Source organism: Camponotus vicinus, unplaced genomic scaffold (assembly GCF_025532165.1).
Source record: "Camponotus vicinus isolate PSW18456_S1 unplaced genomic scaffold, iyCamVici1.0 SCAF_11, whole genome shotgun sequence".
Classification (NCBI taxonomy): Eukaryota; Metazoa; Arthropoda; class Insecta; order Hymenoptera; family Formicidae; genus Camponotus; species Camponotus vicinus.
Genome location: NW_028141947.1, coordinates 8,278,369 through 8,301,458, shown reverse-complemented (window position 1 = coordinate 8,301,458; position 23,090 = coordinate 8,278,369). Strand labels below are relative to the sequence as shown.

The 23,090-nt window shown below is 28.3% G+C and overlaps 2 protein-coding genes and 1 long non-coding RNA gene across 3 annotated transcripts; all 3 read right to left on the bottom strand.

Annotated features, from left to right (window-relative positions):
• Positions 1-6,169: 6,169 nt before the first annotated feature.
• On the bottom strand, positions 6,170-11,728 carry LOC145961870 (cytokine receptor-like). Its single transcript, XM_083082380.1, has 9 exons — positions 11,620-11,728; positions 10,482-10,719; positions 9,313-9,603; positions 8,547-8,855; positions 8,244-8,401; positions 7,941-8,109; positions 7,471-7,773; positions 7,227-7,372; positions 6,170-7,154 (listed from the first exon to the last, which is right to left on the bottom strand). Exons 2-9 carry the CDS (start codon positions 10,702-10,704, stop codon positions 6,651-6,653), a joined length of 2,103 nt encoding a protein of 700 aa, XP_082938506.1. The 5' UTR covers positions 10,705-10,719; positions 11,620-11,728; the 3' UTR covers positions 6,170-6,650.
• Positions 11,729-13,480: 1,752 nt separating this feature from the next.
• On the bottom strand, positions 13,481-14,413 carry LOC145961869 (uncharacterized). Its single transcript, XR_014435728.1, has 3 exons — positions 14,330-14,413; positions 14,034-14,107; positions 13,481-13,960 (listed from the first exon to the last, which is right to left on the bottom strand). It is a non-coding gene; the product is annotated as an uncharacterized LOC145961869 (long non-coding RNA).
• A 284-nt stretch (positions 14,414-14,697) lies between these two features.
• On the bottom strand, positions 14,698-20,458 carry LOC145961868 (cytokine receptor-like). Its single transcript, XM_083082379.1, has 9 exons — positions 20,346-20,458; positions 19,164-19,410; positions 17,956-18,246; positions 16,975-17,283; positions 16,672-16,829; positions 16,369-16,537; positions 15,902-16,210; positions 15,666-15,808; positions 14,698-15,593 (listed from the first exon to the last, which is right to left on the bottom strand). Exons 2-9 carry the CDS (start codon positions 19,393-19,395, stop codon positions 15,099-15,101), a joined length of 2,106 nt encoding a protein of 701 aa, XP_082938505.1. The 5' UTR covers positions 19,396-19,410; positions 20,346-20,458; the 3' UTR covers positions 14,698-15,098.
• Positions 20,459-23,090: the final 2,632 nt, after the last annotated feature.

Genomic DNA, 23,090 nt, shown 5'->3' with positions numbered 1-23,090 from the left:
GACGATAAACATGTGAGAAGAAAGAATACATTCATTTATTAGTAAATTTTGAGGTCATGACACATCAAGAAGCGACATTGTTGTGTTTTCGATAAGTTATTTTATTCCCTCGCTGTATCACCGATAATATAAATATGTGGTCTCTCTTTCCAAATGATCTCAACAATTTTATATGAAAAAAAACAGGTCGTTAAAATAATTTCTCAAAATCTCTGAACGTCTTTTCGATAAGATTTGTAGGTTTTCTGGCTAATTAAGTGTCAAGTTTTCTTTTACGAAAATGCCCAAAAAAGGCATTATTTTTTTACAAGTTTCAAATTTTTTTCACTATATATAATTAAGGTACAAATATAACTAGTTTTATATAAATAAAATACAAATTAGAATTTTACTGAAATAAAAACTCATCTGAAATTATTTGAAGAATGTTTTGACAGTCTTTAAATTTTAATAAAAGTAAACAATTTTTTTCAGTCGCTTGTGACTAGGAAATTATTGACATTTTCGCTATTAATAATAGAAAATAACACCTCCAAAAATTGCGTGAAATCATTACAAAGTAAATTATGTATAATGCGTATTGCATGAAACACTGATATAGAAGACTTTCGCAAATGACTGCTATAGAAGATTTTCGCAAATGACCATTTAACTACAGATATGTATTATTAACGGTGAAGGAATACAGAAAAATTATGCATTTTATCCAACTTCAATTTTTTCCTCTTCAACAATGAAATTGAAATAATACAGAAAAGTTTTCTGTTAGAATGATAATAATCAATATAAGGACACTTGTGATGTGGAAAACAGATTATTAATATAATTAATATAATTAATAATTTGTTTTCTCTACAATACACAAATGTATCATAGAAATATTAGCAACATCGATGTCGCATAATCTATTAAATTTCCAAAGTTTTGCGTGAATAATTTATTCTAACAGAATAATTCAAATTTCAATTTTAATAAGAAAGTTAGATACATTGCGGAAACAATTGTATGAAGATTAATTAATCAATTATGCATGTGTGAAAGTTCAGATATTTGCTTTAAATAATTGTTTTTTTTTTAATTTATAAGTCGTATTAAATCTAATAGAATTTTGCTTGTAAGAAAAGTGGACATGAAATAAAATTTTATTCGAGAACATTCATTCGAATCAATAATTGAAAATTACGGAATAATATTTATTTCGACATTACTATTTTTGAATGTCAGTCTCTCGTGACTTAGATTTGTCTATAATAATAATCCCAACCCAGATAGCACATGGACGTTCCATTGACGTCCAGTGGATGTCCGAGTTCGGACATTGGGACATCCAAAAGACGTGTGAATTAAGTTTGACGGACATCTATTGAACGCCCATAAGGCGTCGGTTTGTCACAACTTCGGACGTTCAAAATAATACTCAAAAAATGACCTAAAATGGACGTCATTTTCAGTGCCCTACTCTTCCAGATTATTGTTGAAATAAACATCAAAAATTCATAAACTCAGAAAAAAGTTTATATTTAATTATGTATAATTGTGTAGATATAATTATGTATGGATTTTGACCTAATTTAATCATATATAAAAAATTATTCTTTATTATACATAAATAAATCGCATTATGCATCCTTCATAACATATAAAACATAAACTTTTTGGCCCAACAAAATTAAATAATATAATAAAATAATATAATTTATCTATTTCATATAAAACTTTACATAAAATTCATGTAAAAATTTTATTTATATTTATACTTGCTTATTGCACTCTACATTTTAATTAAGTAATTTAAATATGTAAAGTGCAACAACCAAGTTTAAATAGGTACCGGATTATTTTCGTTTATTCGCCGGACATTTACTTGTCCGATTTATAAAATCAATTTAATATCTGAAGCTCTTGCAATGAGATCAGAAATTAAATTGAACAATATATCTCAAATTTTATTTATTACCCTTTGCAAACTTTATATAATTCTCATAACTAAAACTTAAATACGAGAAAGATTGCGCATCGCACGTCGCGTAGCGGTAAACGAACGAACTAATACATCCTTGTGTGGTCGTGCGAAACTTTGACATCCAAGATTGGACATCTTGTGGACGTCCAAATATTGGCCATTAACGGATGTCTGGAATCGGATGTACGATAAACGTTCATTTCATGTCCATGGACGTGCAGATGTAAAATGGACATAAAATGAACGTCCATAGAATGTTCTGTGCTATCTGGGAAATTACAGCTGTAAGTTTAACCGCTATCATATTTTAAATGTATATCGAGGCTATGCACGTTGAATTAGAAGTATTGAAATTGATAATACAATAAAAAAAGCACAAATGTTCTAATAATTATATTTTCAGCCTGTTAGAAGAGCACATTCTTTTGAGATTATAATATAATATAAATATAATATTAACAAATTATACTATATAGCATGAATACTTTGATAGCATGAAATGTTACGCTTCTAATGTAGATTATTTATATTTAAAAAACCATGTTCTTGTTGTTGTATATGTCTTGTTGTTGTACTCCTGTGTAATAATTTCAAGCGTATAACTTTTGTTTCTTTTTGAGCAATCATAATTCTGTGATGCAATAAAGAATCAATTATTGACAGGAATAACGTTAATTCTTAATTAATCGCATATAATGCGAAGAATTTGGTGTTAAGAATTTACTTTAGGTTAAATCTAGCTTTAAATATTTGCATATACAAGATGCAATCAAAAAGAAAAACACTAATTTGGAATGGAAGGAATAAGAAATTTCAATTCTACAGTCTAATATATATATAGAAAAATATTTTCTTCGATAATTTTATCTTGAAATGCTCATGTAACCGGTACTAGGCTATGACAGGTGTAATTGTGTTCTCCCTACTATCCGTGAGATTTGGAGTGGATCACGCTAGAGATAGATTCTTATTGAGATTCAGATCGCCGATTTTAACTGGGATATATGACTTTCGGCAATCTCCAGTTCTGGTGAAACACTTCTTTCATCAGTCTCAACATCTTGCCGAATGACACAGGCACTGGATCTCTCTATCTCGATGCTGCTGTCACTGGAAATTAGAAATTTGATCGTTGTGATCGATGAAGTGACAGATTCTTGGCCACTCGAACAACAGCTCGATTCAGCAGATAGCTGTCGTTTATGTGGTTCGCCGTCCTTGTGCAATAATTTCTATGAAAATCGAATTTTATTATAATTTTGAATTTTGCATTTGTAACAACAGCCAATATTTTAAGCGCCTTACTTATCATGTTTGAAATAAAACCAACTGGTAATTCCACATCAATATTTTGTATATCTTCATATTTTAACCACTTTTTAAAAGAAAAATACATAATATAATACATGGTATGTCAATATATACTATAAAATGTTAAACAATAAAAAACTAAATTAAATATAAAAATATAATTTTTAAGAAAATAACTATAATTGTATATATATATATATATATATATATATATATATATATATATATATATATATATATATATACAGGGTGAGCAATTTTAATTAACGCACGCAATTATTTCGGAAACAAAGCATTTTAGAGAAAAATGTTTCAGACAAAAGTTTTATGGTTTCGGGGGTACCATAAGATGGTATCATTGGTTTGACCGTGAAGAGTTATTTGAAGGTCACATGAAGGTCACCTTCAATTTCTTAAATGGAACCTACTATTTGTCATTGCATATTCTTGTAGCTTATCTCGAGAGCTTTCCAAAACACTACAATTAAGTACCTTTTCGTTAAGTACTTTTTGTGTTATGAGGCTTGAAATAATTTCTTAATTTTACATAAACCGTAAAATATCTTGTAAAATATTCATTTTTCGATTATCTTACCTTAATACTTTTACGTACAAAATAATGAGAGGAATCAACTGGTGTAAAGAAAACACATAGTTGTTTTGAAGAAAAAATATATAATTTGCAATTAACAATTCCATATTTTTTCTTAAAAACAACTATGTGTTTTCTTTACACCAATTGATTCCTCTCATTATTTTGTACATAAAAGTATTAAGATAAGATAATCGAAAAATGAATATTTTACAAGATATTTTACGGTTTATGTAAAATTAAGAAATTATTTCAAGCCTCATAACTCAAAAAGTACTTAACGAAAAGATACTTAATTATAGTGTTTTGGAAAGCTCTCGAGATAGGCTACATGAATATGCAATGTCAAATAGTAGGTTCCATTTAAGAAATTGAAGGTGACCTTCATGTGACCTTCAAATAACTCTTCAAGGTCAAACCAATGACACCATCTTATGGCCCCCTCGAAACCATAAAACTTTTGTCTGAAACATTTTTCTCTAAAATGCTTTGTTTCCGAAATAATTGCGTGCGTTAATTAAAATGGCTCACCCTGTATATATATATATATATATATATATATATATACAGGGTGTCCCTGAGCATGATCTGACGCACTTGTGAGGAGGTAGAGCGCAGTAAATTAAATAAAGAAATCCTATTCCATGTAACGATTTTTGTAATAATAACAGAAATATTAATTATTGAAAGTTCATCACAGTTACTTTCAAGATCAATTTTAAGATTGACAGAGGCACGTTCAGAAAAAACGTTTGATACAAAAGTTTCTTATTTTTTCACGTACAATTCGAATCTGTAATAAAAAGTACAATGTTCCCCTAAAAAAATTCAACTTTCAATCCGGATGGAGTATTTCCGGTCAGAATCAAAAGTTGAAAATATTACCATTTGATAGAGCGTACCCGATTTACTTAAAAATTGTTCGCGATTTTTGACAAAAGCCATTTATTTTCATTTTAAGAGGGGTGTACGGGTGGTCTGGGACACCCTGTATATATACACGGTGAGTCATTTTAATCTATAATCCCAATTATCTCGTTGGCAAAGCATGACAGAGAAAAGATTTTCCCACAAAAGTTGTTTGATTCTTTGGGGGCCATAAGATGGCACCATTGGTTTGACCTTGAAGAGTCATTTGAAGGTCACGTGAAGGTCACCTCCAACTTTTTAAATGGGACACCCTATATGCTTTTGCATATTCTTGTAGTTCATCTCGAGAGCTTTCCAAAACACTATAATTATGTTAGTTTTCATTAAGTACTTTCCGAGGTATGAGGCTTGAAATCATTTCTTAATTTTATATAAACCATAAAATATCTAGCAAGATATTCATTTTTCGATTATCTTACCTTAATTCTTTTATGTACAAAATAATGAGAGGAATCGATTGGTGTAAAGAAAACACATAGTTGTTTTTGAGAAAAAATATGTAATTGTTAATTGCAAATTACATATTTTTTCTCAAAAACAACTATGTGTTTTCTTTACACCAATCGATTCCTCTCATTATTTTGTACATAAAAGTATTAAGGTAAGATAATCGAAAAATGAATATCTTATTAGATATTTTATGGTTTATGCAAAATTAAGAAATGATTTCAAGCCTCATAACTCGGAAAGTACTTAATGAAAATTAACTTAATTATACTGTTTTGGAAAGCTCTCGAGATAAGCTATAAGAATATGTAATGAGAAAATGTAGGTTCCATTTAAGAAATTGAAGGTGACCTTCACGTGACCTTCAAATGACTCTTCAAGGTCAAACCAATGGTGCCTTCTTATGGCCCCCAAAGAAACAAACAACTTTTGTGGGAAAATTTTTTCTCTGTCATGCTTTGCCAACGAGATAATTGGGATTATAGATTAAAATGACTCACCGTGTATATATATATATATATATATATATATATATATATATATATATATATATATTGTTTATCGTTTGTTTAAAAAAATTACATTTTATATGTAAATTTATAATTTTTTTACCTTTTTTCATAATCTGCGCAGCACAAAATAATCGGTATGGCAATGATAAATCCAATAACGCTTAGAATTGCCACAAATCGGGTAATCCTGTTACATAGAAAATACATATATTCTAATAAGAATATTTGTATAAAATTTTACTTAAATCCGATTAAAAATGTGAGTTTGATATTACGAGTATTACATTTACTCACTTAAGGTGAAAGAAAAATCGCAATAGCATACAAAATTAAAATCTTACTAAAAATTATAGAAAAAATAGTAATTTAGATGGTGAGTTAGACAAATAAAAAAAAAGTTCAATTCAATTTCCGATTCATTAAACTATTTTATTATTTTCAAACAGTTTTTTAATTTCATATAACAATCATATAACAATTTCATATAACGTATAATCGTTAAGAAAAAATGTTTTCTTTATTTTATTTCGCATAATGCAAAATTTTATTAATACGTTACATCATGCTTCCGATATCGCAAGTACTGCAAATGTTAATTTTATAAAAAAGAACAATATGTTAATAACATTTAAGAATAATATTAAGAATAAATTAATAATATTTTCACATAAATATTTATAAACATAAGTATTAAAGTATTAAACATGAGTATTTACAATATGGATGGTCATAATAATTTTTGTCTTCATTTTTAATAAAATACTGACTATTACTGTAACAATTATCTTCTCCAGTTTCGGACCAAGGTCCCGTTAAATGTTTATTGTTGGAATCGATATTAATGGCTCTAACTCGAAATTTATATTATTTTCTAACAGTCTTGCAATCAAACATTCTAAGATGAAGTACTGGATCCCCTATCATAAGGAGTCTCATATAAGGGCTTACTACGTAGACTTTCACCATACTTGGTCACCATCGTGAGTTGGAGCATATACGTAGTATAGGGCGTTAAATTTTTGACAATGCCGTATGTCCTGTATGGATGGTATTTGATGCTAATATTGCGTTTGGATTTTTTGCACTTGGTAACTATCGATGACACAACAGGACAATAGTAAATTTTCACTTCTTTGATGACCTCAATGCGATCTATACAGTCAAGGTACCATCCCACCTCGATGAAGTTTAATCCAACACGATTAATCCATACGACTTTCATTCTGTCGAGCTTTTTTGAGTGAACCACCTTGCAAGATGACCATACCATACCGCTGCTGCCCTCATTTGCATTTGCGGATATCGCGAATTGATATATATTGTTCGAATCTGGTACAGTTATGTTATAGACCATAATGTCATTGTAGTTTATGGATACGTGTGTCCAGTTCAAGTAACCCTGCAAATGTATCGTTTTAATTTGCGCGCAAAATTATTCTACAAATAAATAACAGAGAAAATCAATATATACTGTGCACTGATAAGGACGATCGCGTTCGTTGTTGCACCAAAAGATGGTATAATTCGTGACATATTTATACGTGCTCGGCGACCAAGACAATTCGTACAGTCCTCTTCCAAAAGCCATTTTTGTAAACTCTAACAGTCCACGTGGCACTGTAAGAAAAATATTTCATATTGACTGCTCGCAATAATATATATTTAAACGTTATGTAGCTCTTCTTTTATCACCAATCTTCTTATCTCACTCTCACCTCGATTAGGAACAATAATTTCCGTATAATTCTTACTAATGCCGATTTCATTCTCTGAGACAATCTTAAATCGGTATTTATTAAAGCTGAGTTCCTCAAACTTGGCATACGTCTTGGTTATCTCGATCGGTTCGAGAACTATTTTATGACCTTTTTCTTCCACATGAATAACTTGATACTTAAATTTATCACCATTTTCATGATATTGCTCTATCATTTGCCAATATAAATATACATCTCTAGTTCCATTGTGTTCGAAAATTTCGAAGCTACCAATATCGGTTCGCGGTGGAAAGCTAGGTACTAAAAAATTGAATAGTAAAATAATTATTTAATTGTAATCTATTAAAATCTCCATTAAAATTTATTATATATTAAAATAATTTTATATTTATGGTACTGTAAATATAAATAAAATAAGAGTAAATCAAAGACAATAGATTTTCTTCCTACTTTATAAATCCACTTACACGTTGGAGATGTCCTGAACATAATAAAAGCGGGCTTACTATACATATCCTCTCTTACGGCCTTGGCGCTTCTTAAATAAATGCGTGCAGTATACACGGCATTAGCGTATAATCCGGTAAGAGTGAAACATCTCTTGTGCAAATGAGGATCCGTATCAATATTAATAATCTGTGAATAAGATATCGCTCAATCGAGATTATTATCGTTTTATAAACTACGTTTAATTACAATAATTACAATAAACGAGGAATTATTTTAAAGAGATAGAAAATATCGCATAAATAATGTAGTATTGATCCTACCTTCCAACCTTTTTCATAATCCCAGTGATTCCTGTACATAACTTTATGAGTTAAACCGGGAGGAAAACTCCACATCGAATGGCGGGATTCCCAACACAATGTTGCACTATCCGATGTTTTGTTAATCATCGATAGATTCGCAGGTTTTGGAGGAATAACTGAAAATAATAACATAGTTTCAATGTTGGATGTCAAAAGCATATACTATACTCAAAGATTATATATGTCTCATTATTTATTCCATATGACATCATTTCATTACATGAAAAGAAATAATCCAATGACTAAAAAAGATTTATATACCTATAGCAAAATGATCGATGTTATTATATACGAGAGTTTTGTTGCCAAATATATTTTGAATTCGCATTACGAACTTATAGATTTTCTTTCTTTGCCTGTATATTGGATTTGTATGTTGAGTCCAAGTGCAAGAATCATTATTCGCTGTTGCTATAGGACAAGAAATAAGTTTTCGTCTTCCTGCTCTGTATATTTCATAAAATAATTTGTGAGTTGTTGCGATATAGTGTTGTGATACGTCCCATGTACATGTTATTCTCTTCCAACTATAGGATATACAAATAAAATTGCTTGGCAGCCGAGGTTCATCTGTCGAATAAAATAAAATACATCATATAAAAAAGAAGAATATATATCTGTTATAATTGCATAATAAATTTTTAAATAAATGTTTCAATATAAAATATGCACGAACGTTTTGTTGATAAATCTCGCTGCGATATTTTTTGTTCGAATTCGCATTCATAAACATTGTGATGACATGTTTTATGCGTATCACTTCTATTAGAAGCTACTTCTTTTAATGTAAATTCTCAGTTTTTATCGTTTATACAGATTTTATACAATAAAAGAGTATTTGTGTATCAAGATATATTATAAAGTATTATATATTATATTATTTTTAATCTTTTCTTTATAGAAATGAAGTAAATAAAATATGTCTCTTACAGATAGCATAATTGAATAGGAGAAAAGTATTCTTGAAGGAATATATAACTCGAAATTATATGAAAAAGATAATTCACAAATGAATATGATTACTTACATGCAACAGAAACTGCATTAAGACCAACAATTGCGTCTATGTCACCAGGTAGGTCCAAAATGCAAGAATACATAAAATGTCCGGCTGGAGGTGATTCAATGGTCAACAGTGCTGTTGTTTTATTGATTATAGTTATGAATTTCTCCTCTATTCTGTGATTATTGCTCGTAAAATAGATATCCCAGGAGTTTGAACCTGGATATTCTTTAGCTACAAACGTTTCATTTAAATTACACCAAATTTGCAGGTTGTCACCATGTTTGACAAATATGTCACCTTCCGGCACCGTCCCTAAAAAGTAAAATATAATTTATTACATATTTGTAAATTTTAAAAGTACTAACTTAAAAATACTAAACAATATTTGTTTATAATGTTTATTTAATGAATTTATTTTATATATTAATGCGAGAATAAATAAGCTCTTTAAAGAAATATGTGTAATATAACTTTAAATGTAAGTCCTATATATGTATATAATGTTCAATACTATAATATTATATGCAATGTGTGTGTGTGTGTGTGTGATATAATATTATAAAACATAAAAATAAGTGAAACTAAAAAGTGGTGATGTCGGTTATGTATTCAATCATATGCATAGATAATTTCGGTATCAATTATATTGTTGGCGTTAAATGTAAATGTATGCATTTAGTTTAAAACTGGAATATCATAGAGAAATTTGAGACATATGTTTTATCCATAATTCTGATATATTAGACGGGGCATGCACGAGGAAGAGATCGAAAACAAACAGTTTTTATATCTTATCTCTAATTTAAAATGCATATAAATCTAAATGTGTGCACTGCCTTTAAATTTGTATATTATATAATATATTTGTACATAATATAATAAAAGTAAAAGAAAATTGTCTTTATAATAATTTCTTCGTGTGTGTAATATAGTAATATTCTATCGATTATTTATAAGTAAAGAGAATACGGTGATATGGAACGGTGAGTGGCTCATTATCAGTGACAAAAAATCCACAGATATGAAATTATTTATTATAAAAGAAACGCAAAATATTTTTCATGCTTATTGGAAAAAGATATCTGTCAAGTTGTATAGGAAATTTATCGTGTTATGCATGGCAATTTTTAACATTATAGAAATATCGCTCTATATGAAACAAAAAAAAATTTATTATATTTATAACTTACATCCTGCTGATGGCATGCATTGTTCGACTTGCTGCATGTTCGCATTTATCGTCAAGAATAGACAACTCAAAACAACAAAAATCCATCTAATTCCCCATGAATGGTCTCGTTTGTGTACAATCGATAAGTGAAATATTTTATTGAAATAGCATTTCATTATCGAAGATATACACAAGTGAGGCATTCTTCTTGGACATTGTATATTAGAGGTGCTTGAAGACATTTTTTTGTAATTTCACTGAAAAATAAAAAGACTCGCGATTAGAAATAATCTTAAAACCTCTTTCTATATATTTCAAGGCATGTATGTACCCTAATGTTATATAACCGTATGTATATAACCTAAGGATTTACATACACACACACACACACACACACACACACACACACATATATATATAAATCCTTAATTGTAACATTATTAAATTAATTTATATTTCTTTTAAAATTTTTAAAATTATCGTATATTATGTTATGTTGAAAATAAAATAAATAATTAATTTGATATGTCTAAATCAATATAGGTCCACAAGATCAAATCATATAAATAAAAGGAAAAAGCTATAAGGACTAAACACAACAAATCATAAGAGTATAATTTTGAACAAAAATTACGAAATATTGCAAATGTTTCCATTTAATTCCCAGATCCTCTTCAATGTAGTGAATAAAATTGGCATTCAAATTAATGTAATAACATAACATGAGAAAGAAATTAAATAAATAAGAAGAGAATAAAATAAATAAAAAAGATTCGTTGTACATGTCGGAAAAATAAAATTGTAAAATATAAACAGATTTTGCCAAAGACATAGGATGTAACTTAAGGACAATTCAATTGGCTCGATGTGTCGTCGGTATCTCTTTTTTTGATTGTTTTTAAAGATTATTAGAATCAAAAAAGTAAATAGAACGCATATGATAAGAGTGTGTGTGCATAATTTTCAATAAAAATTATAAAATATTACAAACGTTTAGGTCTAATTCAGATTTTTTACGATGTAAAGAATATGAACAAAAATTGACATTCATATTAACACACAGACACACAAACATCTAAATTAATATAAATAATAATTCAAATTAATAATTCAAATAATAATTAATAATTCAAAAATTAATTCCAAAATCGACTTACATTGAAGTTTGAAATAACAGAAGAAAATGTTATAATGTCAAGTTTCTTTACAGAGAATGAAATGAATAGCATGTAGGAACGAAAGACAGAAATGGATGTGTGATTCGTATCCAAGCTAAGGTACAACTAACTTGCCGATCTAGGAAATATATAAGAAATGTAGAGGATAAACATGTGAGAAGATATAATACATTCGTTTATTAGCAAATTTTGAGGCCATGACACATGAAGAAGCGACATTGTTCTGTTTTCGATAAGTTATTTTATTCCCTCGCTGTATCACCGATAATGTAAATATGTAGTCTCTTTTTTCAAACGATTTCAACAATTTTATATGAAAACAAAACAAGTCGTTAAAATAATTTCTCAAATTCTCTGAACGTCTTTTTCGATGAGATTTGTAGGTTTTCTGGCTAATTAAGTGTCAAGTTTTCTTTTACGAAAATGCCCAAAAAAGGCATTATTTTGCAAGTTTCAAATTTTTTTCACTATACATAACTAAGATACAAATTAAAATTTTACTAAAATAAGAACCCATATAAAATTATTTGAAGAATGTAGTTTTGTCAGTCTTCAATTTTAACAAAGTACAGTTTGTAGAAATTTTTTTTTCAGTCGCTTTTGACTAGAAAATTATTGACATTTTTGCTATTAATAATAAGAGAAAATCATCTTCAAATTGCTTGAAATCATTACAAAATAAATTATGTATGATGCCTATTGCATAAGATACTGCTATAGAAGACTTTCGCAAATGACTGCTATAGAAGATTTTTGCAAATGACTATTTAACTACAGATATGTATTACTAACGGTGAAGGAACAGAAAAATTACGCATTTTATCCAACTTCAATTTTTTCCTCTTTAACAATAAAATTGGAATAATACAGAAAAGTTGTCTGTTAGAATAATAATAATCAATATAAGAACACTTGTATTGTGGAAAACAAATTATTAATATAATTAATATAATTAATAGTCTGTTTTCAACAACACAAATGTACCATAGAAATATTAGCAACATAATTGATGTCGCATAATCTACTAAATTTCCAAAGTTTCGCGCGAACAGAATAATTCAAATTTCAATTTTAATAAGAAAGTTAGATACATTGCGGAAACAATTGTATGAAGATTAATTGATCAATAATGCATGTGTAAAAGTTCAAATATTTGCTTTAAGTAATTGTTTTTTTAAATTTATAAGTCGTATTAAATCTTCTAATAGAATTTTGCTTGTAAGAAAAGTGGACATGAAATAAAATTTTATTCGAGAACATTCATTCGAATCAATAATTGAAAATTACGGAATAATATTTATTTCGACATTACTATTTTTGAATGTCAGTCTCTCGTGACTTAGATTTGTCTATAATAATAATCCCAAATTACAGCTGTAAGTTTAACCGCTATCATATTTTAAATGCATATCGAGGCTATACACGTTGAATTAGAAGTCTTGAAATTGATAAAACAATAAAAAAAAGCACAAATGTTCTAATAATTATATTTTCAGCCTATTAGAAGAGCACATTCTTTTGAGATTATAATATAATGTATTGTAATACAGTATAAATATAATATTAACAAATTATACTATATAGTATGAATACTTTGGTAAATGTTACGCTTCTAATGTAGATAATTTATATTTAAAAAACCATGTTCTCGTCGTTGTACTTCTGTGTAATAATTTCAAGCGTATCACTTTTGTTTCTTTTTGAGCAATCATAATTCTGTGATGCATTAAAGTTTAAGAATCAATTATTGACAGGAACAACGTTAATTCTTAATTAATCGCATATAATGCGAAGAATTTGATGTTAAGAATTTACTTTAGGTTAAATCTAGCTTTAAATATTTGCATATACAAGATGCAATCAAAAAGAAAAACACTAACTTGGAATGGAAGGAGTAAGAAATTTCAATCAATTCTAAAGTCTAATATATATAGAAATATATTTTCTTCTATAATTTTATCTTGAAATGCTCATGTAACCGGTACTAGGCCATGACAGGTGTCATTGTGTTCTCCGTATTATCCGTGTGATTTGGAGTGGATCACGCTAGAGATAGATTCTCATTGAGATTCAGATCGCCGATTTTAATTGGGATATATGACTTTCGGCAATCTCCAGTTCTGGTGAAACACTTCTTTCATCAATCTCAACATCTTGCCGAATGACACGGGCACTGGATCTCTCTATCTCGATGCTGCTGTCTGGAAATTAGAAATTTGATCGTTGTGACTGATGAAGTGACAGATTCTTGACCACTCGAACAACAGCTGGATTCAAATAATTGTCGTTTATGTAGCTCGCCATCCTTGTGCAATAATTTCTATGAAAATCAAATTTTATTATAATTTTGAATTTTGCATCTGTAACAACAGCCAATATTTTAAGCGCCTTACTTATCATGTTTGAAATAAGACCAGCTGGTAATTCCACATCAATATTTTGTATATCTTCATATTTTAACCACATTCTACGAGAAAGATACATAATACAATACATAGTGTATGACAATTTTTATTATAAAATATTAAACAAATTATAAAATATTAAAAATGAAATTAACATATTATAAAACATTAAAAAACTAAATTAAATATAAAAAATATAATTTTTAAAAGAATAACTATAATTATATAGTATCGAATGTTTAAAAAAAAATTACATTTTATACGTAAAATTACAATATTTTTACCTTCTTCCATAATGTGCACAGCACAAAATAATCGGTATGGCAGTGATAAATCCAATAATGCTTAGAATTATTACCACAAATCGGGTAATCCTGTTACATAGAAAATACATATATTCTAATAAGAATATTTGTATAAAATTCTACTTAAATCCGATTAAAAATGTGAGTTTGCTATTATTACATTTACTAAATTAAAGTGAAAAAAATCGCAATAGCATACAAAATCAATATCTCATTAAAAATTATAGAAAAAAAATAGTTAAACAATTTAGATAATGAGTTAGACAAATAAAAAAAGAAGTTCGATTTATTTTCCGATTCATTAAACTGTTTTATTATTTTTAAAAAGTTATTTAGTTTCATATAACGTATAATCGTTAAAAAATGTTTTCTTTATTTTATTTCGCATAATGCAAAATTTTATTAATGCGTTACATCATGCCGAGTATCGCAAGTATCGCAAATGTTAATTTTATAAAAGAGAATAATATATTAATAATATTTAAGAATAATATTAAGAATATTTTAATAATATTTACACATAAATATATATAAACATAAGCAATAAAGTATTAAACATAAGTATTTACAATATGGATGGTCATAATAATTTTTGTCTTCATTTTCAATAAAATACTTACTACTACTGTAACAATTATCTCCTCCAGTTTCGGACCAAAGTCCCGTTAAACATTCATTGTTGAAACCGATGTTAATGGCTCTAACTCAAAATTTATATTGTTTTCCAACAGTCTGGCAATCAAACGTTCTAAGATAAAGTACTGGGTGCCGTCTCATAAATAGTCTGATATAAGGAGTTACTACGTTGACTCTCACCATACTTGGTCACCATCGTGAGTTCGAGCATATACGTAATACGGGCCGTTAAATTTTTGACAATGCCGTATGTCCTGTATGGATGGTATTTGATGCTAATATTGCGTTCGGGTTCCTTGCACTTGGTAACTAACCGTGACACAAGAGGACAATAGTAAATTTTCACTTCTTCGATGACCCCAATGCGATCTAAACAGGCAAGGTACCATCCGACCTCGATGAAATCTAATCCGACACGATTAATCCATATGACTTTCATTCTTTCGAGCTTTTTTGAGCGAATCACCATGCAAGATGACCATATCATACCGCTGCTGCCCTTATTTGCATTTGCGGATATCGCGAATTGATATATTTTGTTCGAATCTGGTACAGTTATGTTATAGACTGTAGTATTCATGGATACATGTGTCCAGTTCAAATAACCCTGCAAATGTATCGTTTTAATTTGCGCGCGAAATTTTTCTACAAATAAATAACAGAGAAAATCAATACATACTGTGCACTCATAAAGACGATCGTTGTCGCACCAAAAGATGGTATAATTCGTGATGTCTTTATGAGTGATCGGCGGTACCCAAGACAATTCGTACAGTCCTCTTCCGAAAGCCATTTTTGTAAACTCTATCGGTTCACGTGGCACTGTAAGAAAAGTATCTCATATTGATTGCTCGCAATAATATATATTTAAACGTTATGTAGCTCTTCTTTTATCACCAATCTTTTTATACTCACTCTCATTTCGATTAGGTACAATAATTTCCGTATAATTCTTACTAATGCCGACTTTATTCTCCGAGACAATCTCAAATCGGTATTTATTAAAGCTGAGTTCCTCAAACTTGGCATACGTCTTGGTTATCTCGATCGGTTCGAGAACTATTTTATGACCATTTTCTTCCACATGAATAACTTGATACTTAAATTTATCACCATTTTCATGATATTGCTCTATCATTTGCCAATATAAATATACATCTCTATTTCTATTGTGTTTGACAATTTCGAAGCTACCAATATCGGTTCGCGGTGGAAAGCTAGGTACTAAAAATTGAATAGTAAAATAATTATTTAATTGTAATCTATCTATTAAAATTTATTATATATTAAAATAATTTTATATTTATCGTACTGTAAATATACATAAAATAAGAGTAAATCAAAGACAACAAACTTTCTTCCTACTTTATGAATCGACTTACACGTTGGTAATGTGTTGAAAGTTATAACAGCGGGCTCACTATACATATCCTCTCCTACGGCCTTGGCGCTTCTTAAATGAACGTATGCACCATACGGGGTATTAGCGTATAATCCGGTAAGAGTGGAACATCTCTTGTGCAAATTCGGTTCCGTATCAATATTAATAATCTGTGAATAAGATATCACTCAATCGAGATTATCATAGTTCCATAAACTACGTTTAATTACAATAATTACAATAAACGAGGAATTATTTTAAAGAGATAGAAAATACCGCTGGTAATGTAGTAAATTGATCCTACCTTCCAATCCTTTTCATAATCCCAGTAACTCGTATACATAACTTTATGAGTTAAACCGGGAGGAAAACTCCACATCGAATGGCGGGATTCCCAACACAATGTTGCACTATCCGATGTTTTGTTAATCATCGATAGATTCGCAGGTTTTGGAGGAATAACTGAAAATAATAACATAGTTTCAATGTTGGATGTCAAAAGCATATACTATACTCAAAGATTATATGTGTCTCATTATTTATTCCATATGACATCATTTCATTACATGAAAAGAAATAATCCAATGATTAAAAAAGATTTATATACCTATAGCAAAATGATCGATGTTATTATATACGACAGTTTTGTTGCCAAATATATTTTGAATTCGCATTACGAAATTATAGATTTTCCTTGTTTGCCTGTATATTGGATTTGTATGTTGAGTCCAAGTGCAAGAATAATTTTTCGCTTTTGCTATAGGACAGGGTACAAGTTTTCTTCTTCCTGCTCTGCGTATTTGATAGAATAATTTATGGGTTGTTGGAATATAGTGTTGTGATACGTCCCATGTACATGTTATACTTTCCCAATTATAGGATCTACAAGTAAAATTGCTTGGCGGTTGAGGTTTATCTGTCGAATAAAATAAAATACATCATATGAAATAGAATAATATATCTGTTATAATTGCATAATCATTTTTTAAATGAATGTTTCAATGTACAATATGCATGAACTTTCCGCTGATAAATCTGGCTGCGAAATTTTTTGTTCGAATTCGCATTCATAAACATTGTCATGACTTGTCTTATGTGTATCATTTCTACTAAAAGCTATTTCTTTTGATATAAATTCTTAGTTTTTATCGTTTACACAGATGTTATACAATAAAAAGCAATTTAATGCAACATATACAAAACATATTACATTAAAAAAAATCAAATTTTTTTTAAGTAAATGTATGAATAAAGTGTGTAATTTATATTGTGTGTGTATTTATCTCGAACATTACTTTTGCAAACGAGTTGAACTGAGTAATAGCTCAATGTACAAGTTCTACAAGATAATGATCGCAAGTAGTGTGGTATTTTTGCATTTCCTTCATGAGAAAATTTCTCAGATTATTTGTATCAAGGGTATATCATAAAGTATTATATATTTTTAATTTTTACTTTATAGAAAGGAAATAAATAAAATATATCCCTTATAAATAGTATAATTGAAGAAAAGAAAAGTATTCTTGAAGAAATATGTAATTCGAAATTATATGAAAAAGATAATTCACAAATGAATATGATTACTTACGTGCAACAGAAACTATATTAAGACAAACAGTTGCGTCTACACCATTAGGTAGGTCCAAACTGCAAAAATACAAAAAATGTCCGGCTGGGGGTGATTCAATAGTCAACAGTGCTGTTGTTTTATTGATTCTAGTTATGAATTTCTCCTCTATTCTGTAATTATTGTTCGTAAAATAGATATTCCAGGAGTTTGAACCCGGATATTCTTTAGCTACAAACGTTTCATTTAAATTACACCAAATTTGCAGATTGTCACCATATTTGACAATTATTTCACCTTCCGGTACCGTCCCTATAAAAAGTAAAATATAATTTATTACATATTCGGACGTTTTAAAAATACTAACTTAAAAATATTAAACAATATTTGTTTATAATGTTTATTTAATAATAAATTTATGCGAGAATAAATAAGCTCTTTAAAGAAATATGTATACTATAACTTTAAATGTATGTCCTATATATGTGTATAATGTTCAATTTTATAATATTATATGCAATGTGTGTGTGTGTGTGTGTGTGTGTGTGTGTGTGTTATAACATTATAAAACATAAAAATAAGTAAAACTAACAAGAGATGATATATTCGGTCGGTTGTATATTCAATCATATGCATAGAAAGTTTCGGTATCAATTATATTGTTGGTGTTAAATGTAAATGTATGCATTTAGTTTAAAACTAGAATATCATAGAGAAAATTGAGACATATGTTTTATCTATAATTCTGATATATTAGACGGGGCATGCATGAGGAAGATATCGAAAACGAACAGTTTTTATATCTTATCTCTAATTTAAAATGCATATAAATTTAAATGTGTGCACTGCCTTGAAATTTGTATTTTATATAATATATTTGTACATAATATAATAAAAGTAAAAGAAAATTGTCTTTATAAAAATATACGTTGATAATTTATTCGTGTGTGTGATACAACATTATTCTAACGATTATTTATAAGCAAAGAGAATACGATGATATGAGAGGGGAGTGGTTCATTATTAGTGGCAAAAAATCCAAAGATATTAAATTATTTATTATAAAAGAAACGCAAAATTTTTCACAAAATTTTTCATGCTTATTAGCGAAAGTTATCTGTCAAGTTGCATAGGAAATTTATTGCGCTATGCGTGGCAATTTTTAACATTATGGAAGTATCGTGCTATATGAAACAAAAGAAAATTTATCGTATTTCAATAAAACTTACATCCTCTTGTTGATGGAAAAGACATGCATTGTTTGACTTGCTGCCGATGCGCATTTATCATCAAGAATAGACAACTCAAGACAATAAAAATCCATCTAATTCCCCATAAATGGTTTCGTCTGTGTGTAATCGATAAGTGAAATATTTTATTGAAATAGCATTTCATTATCGAAAATGTACATAAATGAGGCATTCTTCTTGAACATTGTATATTAGAGGTGCTTGAAGACATTTTCTTGTAATCTCACTGAAAAATAAAAAGACTCGCGATTAGAAATAATCTTAAAATCTCTTTCTATATATTTCAAAGTATGTATATACCCTAATGTATATAACCGTATGTATATAACCTAAGAATTTATATATATATATATATATATATATATATATATATGTATATAAATCCTTAATTGTAACATTATTAAATTAATTTATCTCTTTTTAAATTTTTAAGATTATCGTATATTATGTTAGTCATAGTATGTTCTAATCAATATATACTAATAATATGAAAATAACATAAATAATTAATTTAGTATGTCTAAATCAATATAAGTCCACAAGATCAAATCATATAAATAAAAGGAAAAAGCTATAAGGACTAAAACACAACAAATGATAAGAGTATAATTTTGAACAAAACTTACGAAATATTGCAAATGTTTCTATTTAATTCAGATCCTCTTCAATGTAACGAATAAAATTGGCATTCAAATTAATATAATAACATATCATGAGAAAGAAATTAAATAAATAAGAAGAGAATAAAATAAATCAAAAAAATTCGTTGTACATGTCGGAAAAATAAAATTGTAAAATATAAACAGATTTTGCAAAAGACATAAGATGTAACTTAAAGACAATTCAATTGGCTCGATGTGTCGTCGGTATTTCTTTTTTTGATTGTTTTTAAAGATTATCGGAATAAAAGAAGTAAATAGAACACAATAAATAGAACGCACATGATAAGAGTGTGTGCGCATAATTTTCAATAAAAGTTATAAAATATTACAAACGTTTAGGTATAATTCAGATTCTTTACGGTGTAACGAATATGAACAAAAATTGACATTCATATTAACATATAGACACACAAACATCTAAATTAATATAAATAATAATTCAAATTAATAATTCAAATAATAATTAATAATTCAAAAATTAATTCCAAAATCGACTTACATTGAAGTTTGAAATAACAGAAGAAAATGTTATAATGTCAAGTTTCTTTACAGAGAACGAAATGAATAGCATGTAGGAACGAAAGACAGTCGAAATGGATGTGTGATTCGTATCCAAGCTAAGGTACAACTAACTTGCCGATCTAGGAAATATACAAGAAATGTAAAGCCCCTGCACAATGCTAAGCAACAGGCAATAAGAACAGAAATAGTATCTATTCTCTGCTCCTATTGGCGAATATTTTCTGTTTCGCGTATTTATTGGTGAATAGTTTCTATTCCTTATTTCTACTGCCTGTTGCCTAGCATTGTGCAAGGGGCTTGAAGGATGAACAGAGGGGAGAAAGAATACATTCGTTTATTAACGAATTTTGAAGTCATGACACATGAAGAAGCGACATTGTTATGTTTCCGATAAATTATTTTATTCCCTCGCTGTATTACCGATAATGTAAATATGTTTCTCTCTCCAAGTGATCTCAACGATTTTATATATATATATAAAAAAAACAGGTCGTTAAAATAATTTCTCAAAACCTCTGAATGTCTTTTTCGATGATTTGTAGATTTTTCTTAATTAAGTGTCAAGTTTTCTTTTACGAAAACGCTCAAAAAAGGCATTATTTTTTTGCAGGTTTCAAATTTTTTTCATTATATATAACTAAGATATAAATTAAAATTTTACTGAAATAAAAACTTATCTGAAATTATTTGAAGAATGTTTTGTCAGTCTTTAAATTTAATAAAGTATAGTTTGTAAAAAATTTTCTTCAATCGCTTGTGACTAGGAAATTATTGACATTTTCGCTAATAATAAGAGAAAATCATCTCCAAATTGCTTGAAATCATTACAGAATAAATTATGTATGATGCGTATTGCATAAGACATTGCTATACAAGACTTTTGCAAATGACTGTTATAGAAGATTTTCGCAAATGACTATTTAAACTACAGATATGTATTATTAACAGTGAGGGAATACAGAAAAATTACGCATTTTATCCAACTTCAACATTTTCCTCTTCAACAATGAAATTGAAATAATAGAAAAGTTTTATGTCAGAATAATAATAATCAATATAAGAACACTTGTGTTGTGTGAAAAACAGATTACTAATATAATTAATATAATTAATAATTTGTTGTCTCTACACACACAAATGTATCATAGAAATATTAGCAACATCGATGTCGCATAATCTACTAAATTTCCAAAGTTTTGCGAATAATTTATTCTAACAGAATAATTCAAATTTCAATTTTAATAAGAAAGATACATTGCGGAAACAATTGTATGAAGATTAATTGATCAATTATGCATGTGTGAAAGTTCAGATATTTGCTTTAAATAATTGTTTCTTTTAATTTATAAGTTGTATTAAATCATCTAATAGAATTTTGCTTGTAAGAAAAGGGGACACGAAATAAAATTTTATTCCAGAACATTTATTCGAATCAACAATTGAAAATTACGGAACAATATTTATTTCGACATTACTGTCTTTGAATGTCCGTCTCTCGTGACTTAGATTTGTCCATAATAATAATCCCAAATTAAAGCTGTACGTTTAAGTGTATATCGAGACTATACACGTTGAATTAGAAGTCTTGAAATTGATAAAACAATAAAAAAAGCACAAATGTTCTAATAATTATAGTTTCAGCCTGTTAGAAGAGCACATTCTTTAGAGATTATAATATAATGTATCATAATATAATATAAATATAATATTAACAAATTATACTATATAGTATTAATACTTTGGTAAATGTTACGCTTCTAATGTAGATAATTTATATTTAAAAAACCATGTTCTTGTCGTTGTACTCTTGTGTAATAATTTCAGGCATATCATTTGTTTCTTTTTGAGCAATCATAATTCTGTGATGCAATAAAGTTTAAGAATCAATTATTGACAGGCACAACATTAATTCTTAATTAATCGCATATAATGCGAAGAATTTGGTGTTAAGAATTTACTTTAAGTTAAATCTAGCTTTAAATATTTTTATATACAAGATGCAATCAAAAAGAAAAACACTAACTTGGAATGGAAGGAGTAAGAAATTTCAATTTTAAAGTCTAATATATATAGAAAAATATTTTCTTCAATAATTATATCTTGAAATGCTCATGTAACTAGGCCATGTCAGATGTCATTGTGTTCTTTGTACTATCCGTGAGATTTGGAGTGGATCACGCCAGAGATAGATTCTCATTGAGATTCAGATCGCCGATTTTAATTGAGATAAATGACTTCCGGCAATCTCCACTTCTCGCGAAACACTTCTTTCATTAGTCTCAGACTGATAAAATTTTACTCTTAAGTTGACACAATCTTGCCGAATGACACGGGCACTGGTTCTATGTCGATGCTGCTGTTACTGAAAATTAGAAATTTAATCGTTGTGACCGATGAAGTGACAGATTATTGGCCACTCGAGCAAGAGCACGATTCGGCAGATAGCTGTCGTTTATGTGGCTCGTCCTTGTGCAGTAGTTTCTATGAAAATCGAATTTTTTTATAATTTTGGATTTGTAACAACAGCCAATTTTTTCAAATCTCACATACCATGTTTGAAATGAGACCAGCTGGTAATTTCACATCAATATTTTGCATATCTTCATTTTAACCACATTCTACAAGAAAGCTACATAATATAATACATAGGATGACAATATTTATTATAAAATATTAAATAAATTATAAAATATTAAGAAATAATTGACATATTATAAAATAT

What these genes read in the sequence shown, in the direction of transcription:
- LOC145961870 (XM_083082380.1), bottom strand. Translation starts at nt 10,704, where the DNA reads ATGTCTTCAAGCACCTCTAATATACAATGTCCAAGAAGAATGCCTCAC. An exon ending in TAATGCAGTTTCTGTTGCAT is followed by an intron (nt 8,856 to 9,312) that starts GTAAGTAATCAT and finishes TTTATTCGACAG; the next exon opens with ATGAACCTCGGCTGCCAAGC. An exon ending in CATCGATCATTTTGCTATAG is followed by an intron (nt 8,402 to 8,546) that starts GTATATAAATCT and finishes TATTATTTTCAG; the next exon opens with TTATTCCTCCAAAACCTGCG.
- LOC145961868 (XM_083082379.1), bottom strand. Translation starts at nt 19,395, where the DNA reads ATGTCTTCAAGCACCTCTAATATACAATGTTCAAGAAGAATGCCTCAT. An exon ending in TGTACCTAATCGAAATGAGA is followed by an intron (nt 15,809 to 15,901) that starts GTGAGTATAAAA and finishes CTTTTCTTACAG; the next exon opens with TGCCACGTGAACCGATAGAG. An exon ending in ATCGTCTTTATGAGTGCACA is followed by an intron (nt 15,594 to 15,665) that starts GTATGTATTGAT and finishes ATACATTTGCAG; the next exon opens with GGTTATTTGAACTGGACACA.